Source organism: Bombus flavifrons, chromosome 8 (genome assembly GCF_040668555.2).
Source record: "Bombus flavifrons isolate JBK064 chromosome 8, iyBomFlav1_principal, whole genome shotgun sequence".
NCBI lineage: Eukaryota > Metazoa > Arthropoda > Insecta > Hymenoptera > Apidae > Bombus > Bombus flavifrons.
In genome coordinates this window covers 12,314,179-12,336,675 of record NC_138449.1, presented here as the reverse complement: position 1 = coordinate 12,336,675, position 22,497 = coordinate 12,314,179, and the positions used below count along the sequence as shown (strand labels likewise).

Below are 22,497 nucleotides of genomic sequence, written 5' to 3'. Positions count from 1 at the left end.
TATACATGTATATATATTATATAGTATGTATGTTCTAATTTATTTTACACTACATTGCATACCATGTATGTGTGTGTATGTACATTAGTTTGTAGATAATACATCGATAACGGTAAATAAATTCATATACTAAAGTTTTTGTAAAATATTATTAGGGTCCCTGCTTAATGATTTTCAATGTCGTGCTATTCGTGCTTGTACCCTTAAAAATATAGTAATTTTCTAAATGATAGAATGGCACCATCGTTTGTAAATCATCTATACGGTGATGTATTTTCAATTGAAACTTCTGAAAATAACCATTTTGTGACACAATGTACATATACATACAAGCTAAATTATTTCAAAAACTTAATTGTTGGATCAATAAAAACTTACCTGAGCATACATATATTCGTAAATGTAAAACTGATCGTTCTCCGTCGTAACGATGATAAAGGAGTCGCTCTTCCCAAAATCTGAAATAAGATAATATCTTAAATATGATTTAAAATTTACTATATTGCAATGTGAATGTTATTTTAGTGTAATATCAATTAATATTGCTCGCACCATCTGTATAGAAACATTCTACTCCATGGATTCGCGAATCATGAAATAGACTTTGATAGTCATAAAAATTATCAAATTCTGGATCATAATAAAAGATATTTATCGCATTCGTTTCAAAATCGTCTACCAAAACGAAACAATCCTGTTCTTGGATGAGACTTTTCACATTGTGCGTTTTACCTTCAAAGCTTCTTATTATAATAAACTAAAAAATAATACTTATATCAGATCATTGTCCAAAATATTTTTATAAAATAATTAAAGACGAGGTGCTCATTACTTTGGAGGTAATAGTGTCTAACTTATATAGATACGACTTCTCAGAATTTCCGAAGCAACCGAGCAGCAGATATATGTCCCGATGATTTGCTTTGAAAATGTCGATAGCCCAAGCTCCATCAGTGGATATATTCTGGTACAACGATAAATTATTATTCTCAAAATCAATCTTGTAAATTACAGAATTTGTGTGATGTGTTGCAAGTAGTGTATCATAATATATTGCCAATACTACGAAAGCTGCATCTAAAATATATACATATATAAATATGTTATGTACTGTTTAACAAAAATTACACAAATAATTTTATTAATTTAATAGTTTCTATCTTAAGAGTTTTTATTAGTTTTAAATATCATACTATCATGTGTTGTGAAAACCTTTGCGTCCTTTATATAACCTCGAATTTTTAAAGACGTTTCCTTTACATTAGCTAACGTTTCTTCTGTACCGATCAGTCCAGATTTAATCCAAGAAATCATAATGAATTCGTTTTTGGTATTGTTTGAAGTACATTCACGGCTATATGATACTGTGTTTGATACTACATTTATACCAAATGTACTGTGAAATTCGTGATAATTTCGTATTATTTTATTATTATTTATTCTTTGCATGTAACAATCGTTTTCGGTGAGCTCAGCCATATATTCAGTGGGGCAAGAACAATTATCTGAAAGTCCGCAAAGAGATCCTGGTTCTTCTCCAAACATGTTCAGCTTTGTGATCTGTTCGTAATAAACAACATCAATCTTCTTGATGTTGGGCGCCTGAATTTTCAACTTTTCATCTGCTTGCTCCAAATACAAGAAAACATCGCCGAGATTTTCAGAAATCGAAGTAGATCGAACAATGTTTTTCTCTATCTCAGATTCATTCTGCGTGAACATGTGGAGGGCCCGACGTGTCTCTTGTTGTAAATCGTAGAAAATAGTATTTAAATTTATTCCATTCATTAAGTTCGAAACAAACACGTTTTCTGGAACCTTCACTTTCGACTCGAAAATCTAGAAATATCCAATTTTTAAATGTATCATACCGTTTGTAAATATTGAAATCAAGCAACATTACCAAGTCTCCTATGATTTCCACGTCTTCGTCGTTTTGTATACCATTGGAATATTCTAACGATACGTTTACTTCATTAATGAACGATGTGTAAATATTGCCACTTATTATGACGTTTTCTTCAAAGATTTTCGAACCAGATACCACTTGTGTTTCCTTTCTTTCATTCAGAACCAAATCGGAGGGACAGATGCCATTAATTCGCGAGAGATTCGTGTTCCCTAAGATTTTTTGAAAATATTGTAATCTAAGAACTTAAGGTATATATTAAATAATTCATATAATCTACGTAATTACGTAAGTATCGTATATGCTTTACAATTGAAATAATGAAACTGCAGCTTTAAAAACTTAATGGAAAAGGAAATAATAGTTAAATATTATCTGATCTTTAATGCGATCTGTTTATAATTATATACCTGTTATTTCAACAGTGTCATCAAATTGTACGTTAGTAAGTATTTCGTGTTCTCTGTCGATGGTTACACGATTTTTTAAAAATTCATCAAAATTTACTTCATCTAGATTCTTTAAATATATATCCTCCAATATAACAAGATCTTTTAAAGATGCATACGTAGGTAATTTATCAGTCACCAGAGTTACCCCACTCAGAGGAACATTATGAAGGTCATCATCAACAAGGATTTGATCGATCGCTACATCATCGAGGAATGTTATAGTTCCAGCTATTACTTCTTTTTTACTTTTCCTCGCTACAGAATTATTAAATTCGAAAATGTTGATATTATTAATCATAGGAATATCAATATCATCAGTCATTGAAATAGTATCGATATCCAGATCATCTTTAAAAATCTTTTGGCCAATTATTTCGATGTCTTTATCGTCGATCACAGCATCTACAATGATATCACGTATTTCGTCGATTTCTTTACATTGTCCCGCAATTGTTGATGCTGATATATTTCCCTGAAAAATGGTGCCACCGTGAATAGTTTGATTTGTAGTTGTAGTTACTGCGTTTTTGAATAACGATGTCAAAGAAGCAGAACTTGTTGAAGGAAAATCCCAAGAAATGTTCCCGTTTACTTTTAAATCAACAATTCTTGATACTGGTATGTTAAGCATGCTTTCGTACAACTGTAATAAAATGTTTGAATAATTAAATTCAATTGAATAATAAGAAAACAAAAGTATCATAAATTCATATTTCAGTGTTTACCTCGTTAACATCGAGATTGTTTAAAGTTTTTGTTACAGCATCCCCTTCTACAAATAAATCATCAAATTTAATATCCTTTATTAGAAATAGAGGCTTGTCGATCCATGTCAACTTAGAGATGTTCCGATTGTTGATGAAGCTAGTGTTAATGTTATCAGTTGTAACTTTGTAAAAAGTGAACTTCCCAGATATATTTTGTTCTCTTGACTTTGAAAGGAAACTTTCAAAAATATCGTTCACGTCATGACCATGCAGAGATTTCAACGTAATATTCCGTACAGTTAATTCTTGGAATATTATCGTATTTTTATTATTAAACACATTTTTTTTACGGATATTCCTTAAATAGTTCATCGATGGCTGATCACCAATTTCAGCTACTTTTAAATCATCTTTAACCGTTAGATTACCATTTATTACCAAATCTTTTATGTCAGCTATTTTCATATCCTTTAACAATAAAAGTTTCTTCATTTCAAGATTGTTAATCTTTTCAACATAAAGATTTTCTACGTGAAATTCTGGAGTCTTCATGAACTTCGTTCTCTGACCTTTGTTAACATTTCTTGCATTCTGTAAGAAGAAAGGGAAATTAAGCTCGTCTATGTTTATTTGTTTAGTCTTAATTGTCAAGAAATTCATATCGTCTGGAAAAATATATGGCTGCTTTCCGTTTAAAATGTCAGTTACTAGGAGGCCATTAAAGACGCCAGTCAATAATTGGTTTCCACGTAGATGCTTTAGATGCAATTTTTCTCGAATGATGACTGATTCTGGAGCGATTTCAAAAAGATTATCGCCCTCTTCTTCGGTGAAAAATATATCGTCTACGTGAACATTTTCAAAATGTAGCCTTTTAAAACGTTCTGAAATAATACTTGTAGTAGTGTACAAAAATTCATCTTCAGAAAATCCATTTATGTATTTTGCATTCAAACGATCTATAGTTAAATTATTTTCAAAAATGACATCGTTTTCGATTATTTGATCAGTCGATTTCGTCCAAAAGGTACCAAAGATATTAGTTAGATCTATTTCTTCATTATTTAGAAAGATTTTTGTGTACTTGTCTAGATCTAGTGTTCCAATGTTCAAGTTACCATGAATAGTGACATTAGAGTAAATTTGATGTGACGGACCTATCGGTGGGTTAATGCTTGAATCAACTATGAGTTTCTCTGTTACGTGTAATTTCGCAATATTCGTTTCCCCTATGAAACACGAGATACTTCATATGAATGTAGATAGTACGAAAAGATTTCGAAAATTGAACTAATCATACTTCGTATACCTTTGATTACGTTGACGGTAGATACTCGCGCTGCTTCTGAAACCGGAACACCGTTTATCAAATCAGTATATAAATTTTCTACTTGAAGCTTTCTCATGGTAAAGTTACCAAAAGTTTGATTGGTTTTTGTGTTCATATAGTTATTCCATGGTTTTCCATTCAACATTTGTATCGTAAAATTGTAGATTTGTAATGTATTATTGAAGGTAACATTTCCTAAAAAATTTAATTTAGATTTAAATATCGGCCTGTTAAATCAAAGAGTTCATCTGAGATGATTTGCTTTGGTTTGAAATCTACCTTCAATTCTCTGATTACGGTTAATGATAAATAATTCATTGAAGAGATCATTGATATTTATGCCGTTTAACATTTTTACGTTTAAATTCGTTAAAGATATACTTGAATTTAAATATATGATGTTGTTTGAAAATTCAATTTCATCTTTCTCTATATTTATGTTCATTTTCGATGTATCATTGGTTAAAGCCCAATCTAAAACGACATCATATTTTTCATAAATATATATATTCTTTTATATCATCGGGACATTGTTATTATAAAATAAAATAATATTGAACATACATTGATATGGGATTCCACAAATGGAATCTACTTTAAGATCATTTACAGTGATATTTCTTTTCTTCGAAAATTCTTGTATCTTATCCGAATTATTGTTCAAATGCATATCAACATCATTAACAAAATCTACAATCATTCCATCAATATGCAATTGTTCAATGAATGCATTTCCATCGACAAGAATATCTGCAATTATAGAATTCGTGTTGTTCATCATTAAATATTCGTTAGATGATAAAACATCATCAATTTCGTGGGTTAAATTTTCTAAGCGCCGTTCCATCACGCGAGGCGCAACGATGTCTTCGTTTACGAAGATGTCTATGTTATTTACAGTTCCTGCATCTAATATTAAATTTGGCAAAACGAAAGATTCCGATATCGTTAAGTTCTCGTGTACTGGTTGCAAGAGGGGCCATAAAGACTCAGCTTCTTCCACGAAAGGTTTTCTTTGTAGCAATATTTCAACCAGTTCCGCCAAATTTTTCGATAAAGTATCACTTTCCTTAATCGAATGTTCTGAAAATACCATTACAGTAACTAAATTAATACATAATTTTGGAGGGCTATTGTTTTAAGCAGAATAATTAACCAGAGGGAATTTCTTCAATGCGTAACTTCCACGATTCTACGCTATAAGTTTTATCCGAGTTAATAACAACCAGCACCATAATTATCGTGGACTTGTCGATTCGAGTTCGTATATCAATCAGAATTCCATTGGGTAGCTTCATAGTGTGTATTAAGATATAATCCGATGCATTTTCAAACTTGTACAGTTGCAAGATGTTCTGTGATACAATTAGTATTTACGAACAAAATTCCGTAATCGTTGATTAGTTATCAAATTTTATGCTTACATCATATGCTACAAAGAAAAAGGTGTCGTCATTGATGCTCACTATGCTGACTAAACTGAGTGTCCTTATTTCTGGCAATTGTTGCCAGCTTAATAGTTCATGTCCTAAAAGAATAAGTTCTCCATAAATCGATAATAAGTAAATGAAAACGAGTAAAAAGAAAAACCAACCATCCCACCAAAGCAAGTTGCTCGGTGTATATTCGTTTATTAGCAAAATGAAATTGAAGTCCGCATGTTTGTAATGATGAACAGAAATCGGATTGGAAGTTTCCAAAAATTGTATAGTATCCAGACTGGTTTCCTTAAATTCGTACACCATGGAACCGATTCCGGATGCATCTCTATTATTCTGTGCAAATATTATAATCGTCGATTGCTTATATTTGAACGTAGTGACCGATATCGCGGCGATGGTCATCACTTCTTTTATTATATCCATATACGTTTCTCTCCAATGATATATTCTGCGTTAATATAAAATATATGTGAATTCCGAGGCAGAATAATTACAAAATGTATGGTTACTAATTTCGCTTACAAAGAAGGTACAGAAAATTGACCAATGTTATCGGCTACTACCAGATAAAGTCGATTGGAACGAACGAAGAAATTGGCATCCGTAGGACATCCTTTATGTTGAATGGTCTGCCGATATTTTAATTGCAAATTATCCATTTTTGTATAGATATTACACGAGCCAGTTTCGTAACAAATTAGTAGATAAAGTACACTTCTCCAAACGATACTCTGTAGCATATTAATTGAAATGATTTACTATCGAATGTGATTTTAAGTAATCGTGATTAGCGCTAATTTACCTACCCTGACAAATTTAATGGGACCATTATTAAGAGTTGAGATTATTCCTTGCGATAAGGTATGATTAGAAGAAGGAGAATTAAGTGAAAATTCTATGAAACGATTTGCTTCTATTAAAAGTATCTTGTCGTATATATTCGCTATGAAAGGTGGATTTTTGTAGATCTTCTTTGACCATAATTGATCCCATCTTACATTGTAGACTTGTTTATGAACTACGATTACCATATTTTAAAGCAGCTTTAGAAATATCTGACATGAATATTTAGTCTGTTTATTGATTTCTTTTACCTGGTGGTTCTTCTCGAAAATAGAGCTTGGCTATCTCAACTTTTGTCTGCTTTAACTTTTCGTCGAAATGATCGGTTATCGAAATGTGCACAGTAATGAAACTGATGTAACTGAAGAGAAACTGAGGTAACATAAAAATATAATCATTTAAAATATAACATTATAAATTTGAATTAAAAAATTAAATTTGATTTGAAAATAAGATTTTACACTTACCAAAATTTTAAAAAATCCCATGATCTTAAACAGATCTGATGCGCGGATTCATATTCACTCATGAAAGCTTATTGTACTAATTGATCACGGAAGACAATTACGGGTCGACGACTGAATACACATACAAACAGCTATAGCTGTATCAAATATAAACAAGTAACGACCATTATTAAATTTGAATCATTCATGATCAGAATTGTGTGATAATTTATTGAATATAATAAGGGTGAGTAAGATTTTTGTTAAAAGGAATTTAACATAAGTATATTAAGAACAATAATTCAGAAGAGTAAATAGAATAAAAATCAAGTGAAATTGTCTTGCTAAACAAATTTTTATTTGTACATAATTTATCATTAAAAACAAAAACAAATGCAATTTTCAATAAGAATTTAAATTGGAAGTTAATTTTAGGACTATGGAAGAGGACGTATTCTAAAGAGTTCACAGAAATTTAAAAATTATCGAATCCAGTGAAATGTTGGGCCGATTCCGATTAGTCAACTGTTAATAATGGAATGTATAAATAGACTTATATAATGAACCTGACAATTGGATGAAACTAGCTCAGGGTCCAAATACAACAATTTTATGCTTTCCTATTCTTCTAACACTCTCGTTTGTCACATAAATAATATGAATTATGTTTTATTAGTCATTATTACGTATTGAAAATATAACATAAAATAACATCGATATAGTTATTGACGTATCTGTTTTTTATGATATTTGATTAATTTTAAACTTACTTCTATATTTAATATAAATATAACTATATTTATCTCTTTTTATCTACAAAATGTTATAACGTCCGATGATGTTACATCCGATTTTAATCTATGATATAATATAACAGCTTCCTAAGATAGCATATTGGTATAAATATTTATCAAGATAAGATATAATTCTTAATTAATTTCGATCAATAAACATACCATAATTTATATTGTTTTACATTAATATACGAATCCGTGTATGTATTCGATTGGGGCCCGCGGGCCCAAATGATTCAGAACATAATCATCGAATGAATTAAGTTATGAGATGATCCTCCCGCTGTCGGACCGATCTTCGATTCTGGATTTCGTAGACACAGATGGCGCCTGGAATTCGAACAAATACAATCCCTGTAGCGTTTCCATTGGCTAGAAAGGACTCGCGATCTTAGCATGGATTGGCCGTTGATCGTGATCGAGAGATCTCGACAAATCCTGACTGTGTCCTGTAGAGCAAGGAAGGAGGGTACACGAACTGTACGTAAAGTGATCGTGCCGGTATCGCAGGTTCGTGCAGTTTTGGTCCATTGTCATCGCTTTTGACGGGATCACGGGGAGCAGCGACTGATCACGAGAAATAGATTGCACGTATGCACGTATTGAACGATAATAGCTACATTGACGAGGGACGTATAAGTAAGTGTACAAGGCTGTACATCCGATCAGTGTGTGTATGCGAGCACAACCGCGTGCGGGCGGTTCCCACACGTCCGTGCAACAAGTGTCATACACGGGAGCGCGGCGAATAACCGATTATTCCGAAGAGCACCGTGCATGGTGCTCGTTCTTTCTTCACCGAATAGAAAGAACGACCGGCGAGAATGGGTTGTGCGGTGAGCACCACCGGCGAGAAAGAAGCTGCGGAAAGGTCTAAGAAGATCGACAAGGATCTCAGAGCCGATGGGGAACGGGCCGCCAGTGAGGTCAAGCTCCTCTTGCTTGGTAATTTCTACTCCTTTTCTTTTCGTTTATATACTTTCTCCTTGCAAGAATCGTTCCATCGTTATTCTTTCATTTCTTTCTTCACTTTGTTCATGATATTGTTTCGAAAATATCCTCTTCTTAGAAGACGATGTATTCCTCGACGTTTTGATAATTCGTCGTAAAAGTAAATCGCTGCACTGTGCTACTACTGACAAAACGTTTTTTTCCGCTCATTTTTCCACCAATTCTTTAAAGTAATATTTGGTTTTTACTCCAAATAATATTTTCACGTCATTCACATTCCGATCAATTATCGGATTTGCGTAATCGTGCAACTGTAGCGCGGGCGCTTTTCTGAAATCTTTGAATCATCGTTTAGAATGAATCATTGTATATCGTATTGAACACTTACTCGATTACCGACAACTGCAGTCAGATATAATTTCCATTCATGAATATCGGTATCTTCATCATCGTTTTAAAGGGAAAAATTTGAAAATCAAACGCTTTGACATGCACAGTAATACATGTTTATTAAACATACGAATATATTCATTTTAAGGAGCTGGAGAATCTGGAAAATCTACTATAGTAAAACAAATGAAAATTATCCATGAAACTGGCTATAGTAAAGAAGAATGTGAACAATATAAACCTGTAGTTTGTAGTAATACAGTTCAAAGTCTTATGACAATAATTAGAGCCATGGGTCAACTTAGAATTGACTTTGCAGACCCTAATAAAGCGGTAAATACATTAATTTTAAATAAAAATGTTTCATATACTATTACATCATACATGTTTTATCAGTAATAGAGAAATCTAATCATGTTGTAGGATATAGCACGTCAATTCTTTACCCTAGCTTCTGCAGCAGAGGAGGGTGAGCTAACTGGGGAACTGGCACTATTAATGAAACGATTATGGCAGGACGCCGGAGTACAACTTTGTTTCACACGTAGTAGGGAATATCAGCTCAATGATTCTGCGGCATATTACCTTAATGCTTTAGATCGTATAGCACAACCTAATTATATTCCTACTCAGCAAGATGTTCTTAGAACACGTGTGAAAACAACAGGAATAGTAGAAACACACTTTTCTTTCAAAGGCTTACATTTTAAGTAAGTTTATTTCAAGATGTTTTTATTAATTTTGTATTATGAAACATTACTAAGAAATTTTCTGCTCTACCAGAATGTTTGATGTGGGTGGTCAAAGATCAGAAAGAAAGAAATGGATACACTGTTTTGAAGGAGTGACTGCAATCATATTTTGTGTTGCATTAAGTGGATACGACTTGGTTCTTGCAGAGGATGAAGAAATGAATAGAATGATAGAGTCAATGAAATTGTTTGATTCTATCTGTAATAGTAAGTGGTTTGTTGAAACATCAATCATTTTATTTCTAAACAAAAAAGATCTTTTTGAGGAAAAGATCACTAGGAGCCCATTGACTATTTGTTTCCCAGAGTATAAGGGTGCCAATACATATGAAGAATGTGCTTCTTACATTCAAATGAAATTCGAAAATTTGAATAAAAGAAAAGATCAAAAACAAATTTACACACATTTTACATGTGCTACTGACACATCTAATATACAGTTTGTGTTTGATGCTGTAACTGATGTTATAATCAAAAACAATTTGAGTAATTGTGGTTTATTAAGTTAAACATACCAATACCTTATTAAATCAAAATGAGTAAATTGATATCTAAGATGTATAAACTTACGTGAGTGCACAAAGGATACACATGAGACTGAGAACAAATTGTTAGGGACAGAAATATAATTTGGGTATACCATCATGTATACCAATAATGCTATCTCTCCATTTTGTCATCTCCTGTTGGTTTTTACAATATTTTTATATAGTACTATGAAATAATTTGTTAGATCCTTATCTATATCTTTCTCATGCAAAATATCATGACATTTTGTTGTAATTGGTTACTTTTAACTTATTACTTTATTTTAAATGACTAATGTAAAATTGGAATATTTGAAAATTTAAATTGTTATCTTAATAAAAGAGCAGATACTGTTTCCAAACAAACAAATATCTGGTCTCTCTGCTAACTGTGTTTAGTATATTAACCAGAACTAGTTAGCTATTAATTTAGTAATACCATTTTGTATATAATTTATTCATTAAAAATAATATGTTTATACTGAATGGAAATGTATTTCCATAACAGTGCTCGAAGCTATTCATTTCTCTTATAATAATTTGTCCATACTGCAATGACAGACACAGTTCATCATGTTGACAATATATATTTATACAAGCTAAATTTGATAAAAAATTTTGTAAAAAAACAAGGACCTTTTTATACGTATCATTAAATAATGTTTAAAGGGTTGTCATTATTGCTCTATCTGCCAAACAAATGACAATGTTAGAATTAGTTACAGATTTAGAAAACAGTCTTATTATATTGATGAAATAAATAAAAAACTTTTTTAAAGAAGTGATATTTTTTTGAAATCCTATGCTTGCCGTTCTGAAATACAGAGTGATGGTAGCAGATTAGTGAATTTTAGAAAGTAACAAAATACATAATGTATTTGGTGTATGTAGGAAACGTATGTCAATTACAAGAGTTTTTCTCTTTTTTCACTAAAGTCATCTCTATTTACATTTCCATCAAATAGATACATGATTCAATTTATAAAAATGTTTAAGTTCATGTATTTTTAATATTGTTTTAGATTTGTAAATCATGTGTCATTTTAGATTTGTAACGTTTTCGCGAAATTTTCCGTTTAGAAAAGACTCGTTATAGAAATGATAATACTCGCACATTAAGTACTTATTATTCCAAATCTTCCACAATAATTAAGAATATTTCCTTCGTTGTATAAACACAGAATCTCATTTTAGTTGTAATTCGTATCGATCTCTATATTATATGTATATGTACAATAATACAATACATGTGAAGCTACAAAATAAATATAGTAATATTTTGTTTTTCTGACAGTGTTTAAAACTTTGATTTATACATACAATATATATGTACTTATGGAAAATATTTTGTATGAATACTGTTCTTTGAGTCTTTTATTTTTATCATTATAACTAGCAGTAAACATAAATTACCTCTCTTTCAATTTTTAAAAATCATGTTTACCATCTATTTGTAATAAAATACAGTAAGATGTAACATAGTTAATAAATCATTTTAACATTGATTGTAAAATTAATATATCGTGAAAATATAACGTTTGTGGCTTGTGTATTTTATAATAGTATTAGTTTTTTTTCTTTACATTTAGCCACAATAAATTTTTTCAGAAGATTATATTAATATAACATTTTCAACAGCACAAATTTCATTAACATAATTATTAGTTTATTTGTTTTAACGATCATTAAGAAGTATTTAAACTGGATACATTTTAAACTCTGTATATGTTCTATGATATACAGTGTGATTCAGCTTTTTTCAGCAAAAATTTACCAACATATGCTATAAGCAAGATTAATTAAATTAATTAATTATAATAAACATATGAAATGATAACAGACTGGTATTTCGTCAACACAACATAAGAACATTGCTGATATCTATTTGATATGTTTAAAACTCTAATATTTACTTGCTAAGATCATTGATTTGGTCAACCAGTACAGCAATCATTAAATGATCATTACCCTCAACAATGGATAGGTCGAGAAGGATCAATTCCCTGGCCTCCAAGATCGCCAGATATCACGCCAATGGATTTTTACTTGTGGAGAACTATGAAAGAAAAAGTTTATTAAATACAAATTAATAGGTGTCAGGGGTTAATGCAAAGGATTCATGATTTATTTGTTGCAATTAAGAAAAATGAACAAGAAATGAGTAATGCAATAGATTCTATTTTCTGAAGATACCAATCCTGTATTCATAATAACGGACATTTTGAAATGGAATTATAATGTGAGCCGACAATCTATTCCTATGTGGTATCGAACAATAAAGCAGTCTATTACCATTTCGTATTTGTGTTATAGCTTGTTTTAATAAAACATTTAGGAGCATATATTTGTATAACATCTTTTTCTTATTTTTACTTATAGAATATGCTGGTAAAGTTTTACAGAAAAAAACTGGGGCACCCTCCTATATGTATAATCAAATCTTTGAGGTATTTAACAGATTTGTTTATATGTAAAGTATAATAAGAAAATGCACGACAGGAAGCATAAATTCTTACAGTGTCTGAAAACTGAATTTGACTAACCAGAATAGACTTGAGATTTATAGTATGCTACACAGCTGTACATTACATAGAAGCAATCTATTCTGTTTTTAATCTCTATCTATGTTTATAAATAATTAGCTACACAATGACACATAACGAGTCAATTCCGAAATTATATAGACCACTGTTTAATGTAGATTTCTAGCTGGAATGGGTGGTCCACCTGATGTTCTTGCCGGAATTGGTGGTGGAGCATTCGACGCGGGTAAACTAGGTGGTGGATGTTGAGGAGGAGGAGGAGCTTGTCTTTGAGGTAGTGGAGGTGGTTTAGAATTGGGTGGCCTACTAGGTTCTTGCGAAAGATCCGTACGAGGTAATGGAGGTGGTGGACGGTTTGGTATGGGGTAGTTAGGTGATCCATCCATTATTTCTTCATAAATTGCAGATTCCGGAGATAACCTTTCGCTTTGGTCAAATTCTCTTTCTCTGGCTAAAGGTACTGGATATTGATTGGGCAACACGCTAAATACACCAGCTCGTGGTCCTTGTTTTCGATCTTGTACTGGACTTTTTGGAGGTTGAGTTGGACGCCCTGGTGGAGCTGGTCTGGGTGGAGGAATTACTCCATTTGGACTACCTCTACTAGGGGATGATCGTTCTCCTATGTCTAATTGTTCTAATCTTTGCATCGGGCTCCTCATTGGAGAATTTGAAACAAACTGTGCAACTGTGGTATTACTGCAAAGTTCTATTTCTTTTTCAATTAGTTGTACCCAGTTTGGAGATTTCAATGATAATTTCAAGGCTTGACCACATACTTGAGTCATACCTTTTCTTGCTGCTGACAAAGCACATTGTCCATCTCTAAATGTTACCCAGATTGTTTCACCGACGAATCTGACAAGGATTACTTCGCCAATATGAGAGAAATCTTGCAATAGAGCCATCATGAAATTTTCATCAAACACGCTGTCCATATCATCCGATTCTTCAACTGCTTTAACTACTATAGTGCCATCAGGTGGACCCAAATCTTGAATCACTTCTTTGAATACTCGTTCACGCTTTTCAGATTCAACGCAATGAATATCTATATCTATAATGGCAATAACCGGCCGATGATCACTTTGTTTCAATTCTGCTCTGCCATAATGAATTAATTTTCCTGGATTCCAATCTGTAGGGGAATCTAAAACAAATGAGCGAAAATGTAATTAATGAAAGTGACAAGAATGCCAACAAGAATCATAATTGTATGGAACTAACCGATGTCAGGTACTTGTTTTCGACGTTTCCACAATACTCTATCCGTCCAAGCAGGTTGTCGACATTTTTCACTAGTATCATAGTCACCAGAAAAAAGATCATACTTGTATGTTGGAGCAAAGTTAATAGGACCTTCCAAAAAATTTTTGAAAACATTTCCTTGCTCCTGTTGAACCTAAATTCGAAATATGTTAAGGAAATTATCAAACATGTTTGTATAAAGTATTTACTTTACAAATTTATTGTCTTTACCTTCAACTGATCATATTGTAATATTTGATCAAATTCGTTTCTTTTGATCATTTCTTTCATCTCATCCTTATCCATATCAACCCTGTAATTGAAATCTCCACACCAAAATACGTAATCGTGAGTATTCAATGTTCTTCCCATAGGGAAGGTAATTTTTCGCGTAATTTCCGCATAATCTGCATTGCGTTCATTCACTTGAGATTGACCAGCAGCAAAATGTGCACAAACAAAACAAAAGGACGTGGAATACAATACGCATCTAATAGCAGCAGCTCCTTTATTTCCTGTTGCACCTCCCAAACCAGTTTTTACACAATCTACAGCTACATCTCTTAAATAAGGTGCATGCTCAGGTCGTATGAATAAATAAAGACAAACACCGACTAATTGTTGATATGTGACCAAAACATATTCAGTATCCCGAGAAAGTACTTTTTGCAATTCCTCTGCCCAAGCTTTTGCATTATCAGTACTAGCAGCCATTATGTTACTAGCATTCAAGTCAACGATTTCTTCGAATCCTATTGCAAATATATCTACAGGAATATTGTCATATTCAACTGATACTAGAGCTGTAAAAAAGATATAATTAATTCGTAAAAATTTATTTTATTAATAGCAGAAAATATATTTAGGTTTAGAACTTACATGATGATTTTCGTGGAGCATCTAATAACCAATCAGAAAGAGACACATCTTTGTATACGACACTTCGGAAGTGTTTCCCTCCATTAACGTTGTAGGTACCAACACTTACTCTGAGATTCATTGTAGCTACATACTCATTATATCTTTTACACATTTCTCTGAGAACGCTCGGTGGAGCATGTAGCATATTTGAAGGTAAAAGTAATCGAGCTCTATCCGCTAATTCAGTATTTAAAGTTGATCCCAATAACAAAATGTCAATAGCTTCTTGTTTACTGGAGTCTAATAAATTATTTTGTATTGTTCTAGCTGCAGATCTTGCACCATCCATTAATTTTGAACTTCCTTGAATTGCCCCAGTACCAGCATATATTTTACTTACTTCATTACCATTGTTGATCCACATTTGTCTAAATACTTCTTCAAATCTTGAAACCATCTGCTGTTTTTCAAGTAACTTTAATAATCCAAGTTGTTTGCTAAGTATCTCCAATGCAAAAAATGTTTGTACACAATTTGTTCTATCTAAACAATCGAGACAATTTGTTCTAATAGTCCCAGTTTGTTCAAGAATGACAGTATTACCAGCCGCGTAAAACAAGGAAAATGATTCTAAATATTTATCTACTTTTGTTTTCAACTTTGAAAGGTTTTTCATATTTCCACCTCTGCATTCTTGGTGGTAATCAAATAGAATATGAGGTACATCAGTATGTTCTGACATATTATGATGAGTTTGGAATAATTGACTTAACATTGCTTCTCCTTCTTTACTCCCAATCAGACTAGATCCAAGAAGATTGATAATTACTTGCTGGCCATACCTTTGTTTAATCATATTCAAATGTCTATTAAAGGCTGGTGCAGAAGCTTCAGAGCCACGAGAAATTTTCACTTTGTGAGAACCAACCTGTATACCAGGCTGTTCCCAGAATAAAGGAACTGATCCCCTGGTTTGCACATAAGAGGTTACTTCATTATCTAAATATATTACTTGCTCTGTTTCTACAAAATTTGCTACATGACCATCATCATTAGTTCCTCTGACATTAAACCTAGATAATGAACATAAATCTATAGAATATTGCTAATGTAAAATGCAAGCTTCGTTTTAAATGATTAATATAGTATTATCAAGTATGATTGTATTATATTACATGATAAGAACTGATATGAGTGGCACTACTGTTTCGGTGTCGTAAAATAATTAGTTTATGGATTATTTGTATTCAGTTAAGAATGAATTAAGAATACCTTGTGCCTGCCCGTTCACAACTTAATCTAGACATGAGGACAGCACGAGCTTGTCTATGACCAACATATACAGTTCGAATTTCTACACTACCACACATTGCTTTAAGTAACCAATGGGATGTATCCACACCGTATCTTAATAAATGTATATGTAACATTCGATTCCTATTTGTTACATGAAAAAAAAAGAACATTGAGATTTTTGATACATACATACATATAATATATGTTATGTACTGACCAAAAGAATCTATTGTCAGTTGTTGTAGATTTGCATCTCCTCTGTGCACTAAGGGTAATATCAAGAGGCTCTTGATTAGCAGACCAAGAAAAATAAAATGTACCAGAGTTGAGAACTTTTCTAACTTCAGATACACGATCCTCGTTACTTTGCGTATAATGAAGTGGTACAAAATGAGTCTGTGTAATTCTAAATACTTCGGACTCTCCTATTTTGCCAACTGAAAAACAGCCAGTCACAAGAACAAGATATAATAAAGTATTTTCACCTGCATTTAACTGCAATACGCCTAAGCATCCATATGCATCTAATAATTTTGTATATTTCCCTTTCAAAGTGTCTGTTTCTTCAGCAGCTGTAAAGTAATATTTAAAAAGTTAAGGAATTTATTTGATAGATACCACTTCTTATGTTTTCTAAGCGATAATTTTAAAGAAAAAAAAAGAAAATTGAAAGATTAAAGTTAAAGGATATTCGCAGAAAAATATTAATTACGATAAAGTACTTACAAAGAACAGCGACTGCCTGTGATTCGAAAAGAACAGTTTCCTTTCGATTTCGTTGTTCCAATATAAGTGAATGAGGACTAGGTGGTTTTAACTTTTCGTAGACGCGAAACCCTTTGCCCATCGCCATTGTTGTACTAATGTCTTTGAAAGTTTCGGGGATAAATGTACACTTTGGTAGAATATGACAGCCCCGTCTGTCATACGGAGGAGTGTGATCACCCTACTCTTACTATGTTTTCTTTCTTTCTACCGACTGATCTTCTTTCTTCGCTACTGACAGTGATACGCTTCTCCCTACTAGTTAACGGTGGAGAGTAGCGCTCTTTTCGCTAATCCGTCGATACTTCGATATTTTCGCAATATATACATCGCGATTTCACGGAGTCTACAGTCTGCTTGTCTAACCGTAACAATCAATCGAACGCGCCATTTTGAAATTTTGAAAAATCAAATATGCAACAATCTCGCGCCATAAACATCGGTCAGTTAAAAGTTGCTTCATCAGTTATACAGAATTTTTGTGATTAAAAAAACCGTTCTCCTTTCGTGACTTTTGAACGTAAATAAAGTAATATGTGAACGCTAGTGTGAAAAATTCAAGCAAGAATACAAAATTTTGTACACACAGTGAAAGCTTATATACAGAATTCATCAATCGTGAATTTTTAATGTAACTTATCAACTTTAATTTTAAAAGGTGTCATTTTGACGAATTTCGAATGTTTTAGTTTTTAAGGCAACCTCTTAATCTTTTTGTGTAACTAATTTTAAGTATCAGAAAGAATAATGTTCCAGATCCCGTCAAAAGGAGTTTTGGATTGAAGGTAATGGTCTTTAAAATTTAATATGTATTATAGAAATAACCATTATACAGAAGCTTTATCATATTTCAAACGTATATCGTTGACTGTGAAATAAAAATATAAAGATTTCTTCTACGGTTTCTACCCGTTAAAGTGAACGGAAAGATATTGAGCCATATTGAAATTTAAAAAACTAGATGTTTAATACGATAATATTGTTGATTTTCAAGTTGTATCGTAGCAAATAATAAATAATATATAAGAATGATTAATTCAATTTGTTATAAATATTAGAAAACAAACATTTCCTGTAGTAAAAGCAATCGATGTTTTTTAAAATCATTCAAAATAACTTGTTTAATATCTTCTAGTACAATATATTAGTTACTGAAACATAACAGTTCGATGAATCATGATTTTATAAAAGATATTTTCAAAAAGATACAATTGTTGCGGTAAAGTTTATTTCTTTTAGTGACATATTAATTATTACATTTATTTTCCACAATGGTTGTTAAGTTTAAACGGGATTCTTTATTAAAAGATCGATCATATCTATTCTAAGGTACCGCGTATAAATAATTGAAAAAAAAATTCAATTACAGTTTTTAATAGATGTCTTTGATCGTTGCATGCACCTCAAGTCTAATTATAGAAAATGTCACGTTCTTTTACATTACCACAATATTTACATGTTAAAGGTACCATTTATTGGCACCTAATTAAATTGTTAGGCTATGTGTTTTCTTCCACTTTTTTTTTTGCTGTAGCCAGTCGTTGATACTAAAATGTTTCTTAGTAGTAGTAATGCTTTAATGGAAAAATTAGAGGATCCATCGAATCAGCACAAGCGAAATTCATATTTAAACTCGTGTGAGAAAAATACATATATCATAATCCATAAAATCAATAATTCTTATATCTTTTGTTCAACTGTGTGATAAGCATCAATAAAAACAATTTTCTAAATATGAATTTCGGAAAATGCAATTAAACAATATTCATGGAAATACTCTTAGACTAGGAAATTATACATTATATATCAAATTTTAACAATCAGTCAATAAAAGTTAATACTTTCCTACATGTCATTCTTCATTGATGCTTTCTCTTTCCTTCTCTAACCTCCTTGCCATCTTTGATTAAGATATCTATAAAATTCCTTATTTATATAGGATTACATAAATAACAAACAGGTTCAATTTTCTTTTCTACAGACACCACTTTTAATAAAAATGTAAAAATTGTCTGATAAAAATAATTTAAAAATCGTTTAATCGACAAAGAATACTTAAATCTAAAGCTATTTTCTAAAACACTGTCAATTGAAATGATCCTACGCACTATTTCAAATTTTTTCTTTAATGACGAATGATTAACTAATGTGTAAATAATAGCTGTTGGAATATAATACTTCAAGAACTAAACTATAGCTGTTTCGTAAGTTTGGCATGATTGTGAAAGAGACTGCAACGATGTAACAAAATATTTACGATCACTTGGTATTTATACCTCAAGAAAATCCTTCAGTAAAGTGACTCGACGTTTTTCAGCAATATCCATTTGATTTTCCAAATCTCCACGATTTGTTGTTTCTGCATGTTCTATTTTCCAAGAAAGATCTTCTATTTCCGCTTCCAATTGCGCTTGTTGGTATTCAAACTTTAAATATTTATTATACATTTTATTACACATTTAGTTTTCTATCTATAAAATTACTTAGTATCTTAAAATTTTAGATAGATATTTACTAATTCTTTTCGCGGTCCCGGTTCCATATAATAAGCATAAGGATAGGTATACTGTAAAGTATAGCGGCAGCGCGTTAAAAGCGACGCAGCTGCAAATAAATGTTGCCAATCGATCCACGTTCCACTAGAGTTCATTACTTTCTTGTTTATTTGCATCTTTATAGCTTCTAAAGTTTGTTCTTCCAATTTTAACGACTTACTGTGATTTTCCCACTGAAAGCGTGTTTAAAAATATTGATAACATGCCAGTTAAATATAAATTTAATTCTTAAAGAAAATAATTTACTCTTTCGTAGTAATGAAGATATTTTTTTAGAGCTTCTCTTGCTTGTGCAAGAACACTCTCATGAGCAATATTAGGATTCTCTTTATATCTTGAACATACATAATATTCGCTTCCGTGTGCTTTCCAATCTCCAAGGCACATCCAACAAAAATCATACTTACAATTATAACATTGCATATGATTGCAACCACCATTTTTTTCTATGCAAATATGGCATTTTGGACACTAAAAAATTAAAGGATATTTGTTATAAAACTACATATAATATTATACACAGAAATATGCGACTTAAATACTAACATCTTTGGTGTGGGCACTAATATAATTAGCTGTTTCTGAATCATCTGCACATTTTGTTAGCCATTTTTTCATAGTATTACAGTCAGTGGGTGCGTGGTAATCAATACCACATCGGAAGCTGCAATAATTACACCCTTTGATTAATACTATACTAGAGTAATATAAATATTAAAAAATTTTGGTTGCATACCAAAACACAGTTCTACATGATGAACACATCACTCTTTTTGCTCTTTGCTCTTTTGAACGCATAATCATCTGACAATTGGGTCCGGGACAAAACCTTAATTGTGGATGGGATTTTACATAATCACAAAAAGCAAACTGTTGATATCTTTCTCTCATATTAGGCTTAGTAAGTAGAGATAAAACAAAGTCTTCTGGAGCTAAGACATTACAATCCTGTGCCATGCAACTTATTCCTAGTTTAAATTAATTTAGCTGAGCTCGTTTCAATGGATAATCTGATCTACTTCAATGAACTTACCTGTAGAAATACCTTGGGTTATTTGTACTTCAAAATGCATGCACCAACAGTCTTTACAAAATGAATGTCCACATGTTAGAGTAGAAAATTTCTCAGCTGGATATATTGTAACACAAACGGAACATAATCCACCCCTTTGACCTTTTAGTGCTGATAGTGAATCCAATGGAGGTAATGATCTTATTTTTGAATTAATTAACAAACTGGAAGCATTGGTACGATACTTTGCGATGATGTCTTGTAATGCCCAATTGTGTGCGTGTAATAAAACTTTGGCTAAGGATGGTGTTATATGGAGACTATTACTTAACAACTCTACATCTTCATTTAAAAGTCTTTCCACTTCTTCAATTCTTAAACAATCATATACAGCATATTCAGGATCTCTTCGGCTTTGATCATTATCTATATCATTGTCACCTTCACCATCCCATGGGTGTACATTATAATAATCTTCATAACCTGGATCTCCGCAATCTGAGTCGGAGTAATCCATTTCAGTATCATATTCCTCAGTCGTCATCTGTCATAAATATCATATGAGTATATTATTTTATTATAAAGAAATATTTTAAATTGCATATTTTACAAAGCTTGCAGTTAATGTACAATTTATGCACATACAGTAGGTATATTATTCATGTCATAACCTTACAATTTTTAGTATTTATTTATAAACATTAAAATATTAAGTGTGTTAATATATGAATAAACAGTAAGAACATAACAAAAAAGTAATTAAATTACTGCTTTATTAATAAAGGGAACAAAAGATACAAATTTCAACAGAAAAAGTTTTCACTAACCATACAGAAACAACAGAGTTTTACAATACATATTTTCGGATTTTGTACAAATTGTACAATTATTTAAATAGTCAATTTATTTATGTAGCATAAAATGATAATTAGAGGTATTAAAGGTATGGTAGTAGGTTCATCGTTTGATTATTTCTTGTTTAAAATGTATTTTTGTGACGTTTGGTAAACATTTTGATGGGATCTCGATTATTGTATTATAATGAGGTGTTTGTTCATTTTGTTCCATTTACATAGCCCAAAAAACATACCTTTATGTTCTTATGTATCAAGAAAAATGCATTGATGCGTTTACTTTGTTAGTTAAATGAAAAAGTTATTAAAAGGCTTTATTGTAGCCGTTTATATCAATAGTTACACTGGCGCATGAGTTATGTGTACGTCCTTCCATGTCAGGCGTATGATGTGAACGATGTTGTAACAGATGATTTCATTTAATCTGAAAGAAGATAAGAATGTCAAAATCACCTGATACAAAACAGCTGAGTTTAACAAAATGCATATATGTTAATTCATGCAATATTGTAAAAAATGTGAATAATTTATTTTTAGGTATATATAATATAAATGTATTTCAAAATTTTATTTATGAATGTTAATCATTTTGAGATTCATTTTTAAAGCAATGAGTATACTTCCTCATTGTACTGTAGAAATTCTAGATAACATTTAGTATATACTCTTTTGAATGATCTATTTATATATTATATTAACATTATATTCTCTTATGATCATTATATGTGTATATACATAAGTGTATACACATTTTGTTCTTATTTCTTAAATATGATTTTATATTTGTACGAATTACATAAGAATATTAGAAACTTTAATA

The 22,497-nt window shown here is 31.4% G+C and overlaps 4 protein-coding genes across 5 annotated transcripts; 1 reads left to right on the top strand and 3 right to left on the bottom strand.

Moving 5' to 3' along the window:
• Nucleotides 1-143: 143 nt before the first annotated feature.
• On the bottom strand, nucleotides 144-7,390 carry LOC138182273 (uncharacterized). Of its 2 annotated transcripts, none has more exons than XM_069117938.1 (18): nucleotides 7,151-7,390; nucleotides 6,935-7,055; nucleotides 6,647-6,858; nucleotides 6,363-6,571; nucleotides 5,993-6,288; nucleotides 5,823-5,926; nucleotides 5,555-5,753; nucleotides 4,963-5,481; nucleotides 4,678-4,872; nucleotides 4,378-4,593; nucleotides 3,087-4,297; nucleotides 2,320-3,004; nucleotides 1,904-2,121; nucleotides 1,194-1,839; nucleotides 833-1,077; nucleotides 553-757; nucleotides 379-475; nucleotides 144-289 (listed from the first exon to the last, which is right to left on the bottom strand). In XM_069117938.1, exons 1-18 carry the CDS (start codon nucleotides 7,169-7,171, stop codon nucleotides 277-279), a joined length of 5,412 nt encoding a protein of 1,803 aa, XP_068974039.1. In that variant the 5' UTR covers nucleotides 7,172-7,390; the 3' UTR covers nucleotides 144-276. The 2 variants fall into 2 exon arrangements, with proteins under 2 accessions (XP_068974039.1, XP_068974037.1); XM_069117936.1 differs by having other exon boundaries at nucleotides 379-458; nucleotides 7,151-7,388.
• A 971-nt stretch (nucleotides 7,391-8,361) lies between these two features.
• On the top strand, nucleotides 8,362-11,920 carry Galphai (G protein alpha i subunit). The gene is made up of 4 exons (XM_069117939.1): nucleotides 8,362-8,868; nucleotides 9,413-9,597; nucleotides 9,688-9,974; nucleotides 10,048-11,920. The coding sequence occupies exons 1-4, from the start codon at nucleotides 8,748-8,750 to the stop codon at nucleotides 10,523-10,525; spliced, it is 1,071 nt and encodes a 356-aa protein (XP_068974040.1). The 5' UTR covers nucleotides 8,362-8,747; the 3' UTR covers nucleotides 10,526-11,920.
• A 656-nt stretch (nucleotides 11,921-12,576) lies between these two features.
• Nucleotides 12,577-17,938, bottom strand: Synj (synaptojanin). The gene is made up of 7 exons (XM_069118064.1): nucleotides 17,218-17,938; nucleotides 16,709-17,063; nucleotides 16,468-16,632; nucleotides 15,214-16,268; nucleotides 14,566-15,137; nucleotides 14,314-14,488; nucleotides 12,577-14,236 (listed from the first exon to the last, which is right to left on the bottom strand). Exons 1-7 carry the CDS (start codon nucleotides 17,342-17,344, stop codon nucleotides 13,236-13,238), a joined length of 3,450 nt encoding a protein of 1,149 aa, XP_068974165.1. The 5' UTR covers nucleotides 17,345-17,938; the 3' UTR covers nucleotides 12,577-13,235.
• Nucleotides 17,939-18,462: 524 nt separating this feature from the next.
• ari-2 (E3 ubiquitin-protein ligase ari-2) lies at nucleotides 18,463-22,088 on the bottom strand. The gene is made up of 7 exons (XM_069118065.1): nucleotides 21,914-22,088; nucleotides 20,845-21,367; nucleotides 20,548-20,779; nucleotides 20,358-20,475; nucleotides 20,058-20,282; nucleotides 19,772-19,984; nucleotides 18,463-19,682 (listed from the first exon to the last, which is right to left on the bottom strand). Exons 2-7 carry the CDS (start codon nucleotides 21,365-21,367, stop codon nucleotides 19,527-19,529), a joined length of 1,467 nt encoding a protein of 488 aa, XP_068974166.1. The 5' UTR covers nucleotides 21,914-22,088; the 3' UTR covers nucleotides 18,463-19,526.
• Between the last annotated feature and the right edge of the window lie 409 nt (nucleotides 22,089-22,497).

What these genes read in the sequence shown, in the direction of transcription:
- Galphai (XM_069117939.1), top strand. Translation starts at nt 8,748, where the DNA reads ATGGGTTGTGCGGTGAGCACCACCGGCGAGAAAGAAGCTGCGGAAAGG. An exon ending in GGTCAAGCTCCTCTTGCTTG is followed by an intron (nt 8,869 to 9,412) that starts GTAATTTCTACT and finishes ATTCATTTTAAG; the next exon opens with GAGCTGGAGAATCTGGAAAA. An exon ending in TTGCAGACCCTAATAAAGCG is followed by an intron (nt 9,598 to 9,687) that starts GTAAATACATTA and finishes ATCATGTTGTAG; the next exon opens with GATATAGCACGTCAATTCTT.
- LOC138182273 (XM_069117936.1), bottom strand. Translation starts at nt 7,171, where the DNA reads ATGGGATTTTTTAAAATTTTG. An exon ending in TACCGTCAACGTAATCAAAG is followed by an intron (nt 4,298 to 4,377) that starts GTATACGAAGTA and finishes CGTGTTTCATAG; the next exon opens with GGGAAACGAATATTGCGAAA. An exon ending in ACGAATATATGTATGCTCAG is followed by an intron (nt 290 to 378) that starts GTAAGTTTTTAT and finishes GGTTATTTTCAG; the next exon opens with AAGTTTCAATTGAAAATACA.
- Synj (XM_069118064.1), bottom strand. Translation starts at nt 17,344, where the DNA reads ATGGCGATGGGCAAAGGGTTTCGCGTCTACGAAAAGTTAAAACCACCT. An exon ending in TGTGAACGGGCAGGCACAAG is followed by an intron (nt 16,269 to 16,467) that starts GTATTCTTAATT and finishes TTCATTATCTAG; the next exon opens with GTTTAATGTCAGAGGAACTA. An exon ending in TGCTCCACGAAAATCATCAT is followed by an intron (nt 15,138 to 15,213) that starts GTAAGTTCTAAA and finishes TCTTTTTTACAG; the next exon opens with CTCTAGTATCAGTTGAATAT.
- ari-2 (XM_069118065.1), bottom strand. Translation starts at nt 21,367, where the DNA reads ATGACGACTGAGGAATATGATACTGAAATGGATTACTCCGACTCAGAT. An exon ending in TTAGTGCCCACACCAAAGAT is followed by an intron (nt 20,283 to 20,357) that starts GTTAGTATTTAA and finishes TTAATTTTTTAG; the next exon opens with TGTCCAAAATGCCATATTTG. An exon ending in CGGGACCGCGAAAAGAATTA is followed by an intron (nt 19,683 to 19,771) that starts GTAAATATCTAT and finishes AAATATTTAAAG; the next exon opens with TTTGAATACCAACAAGCGCA.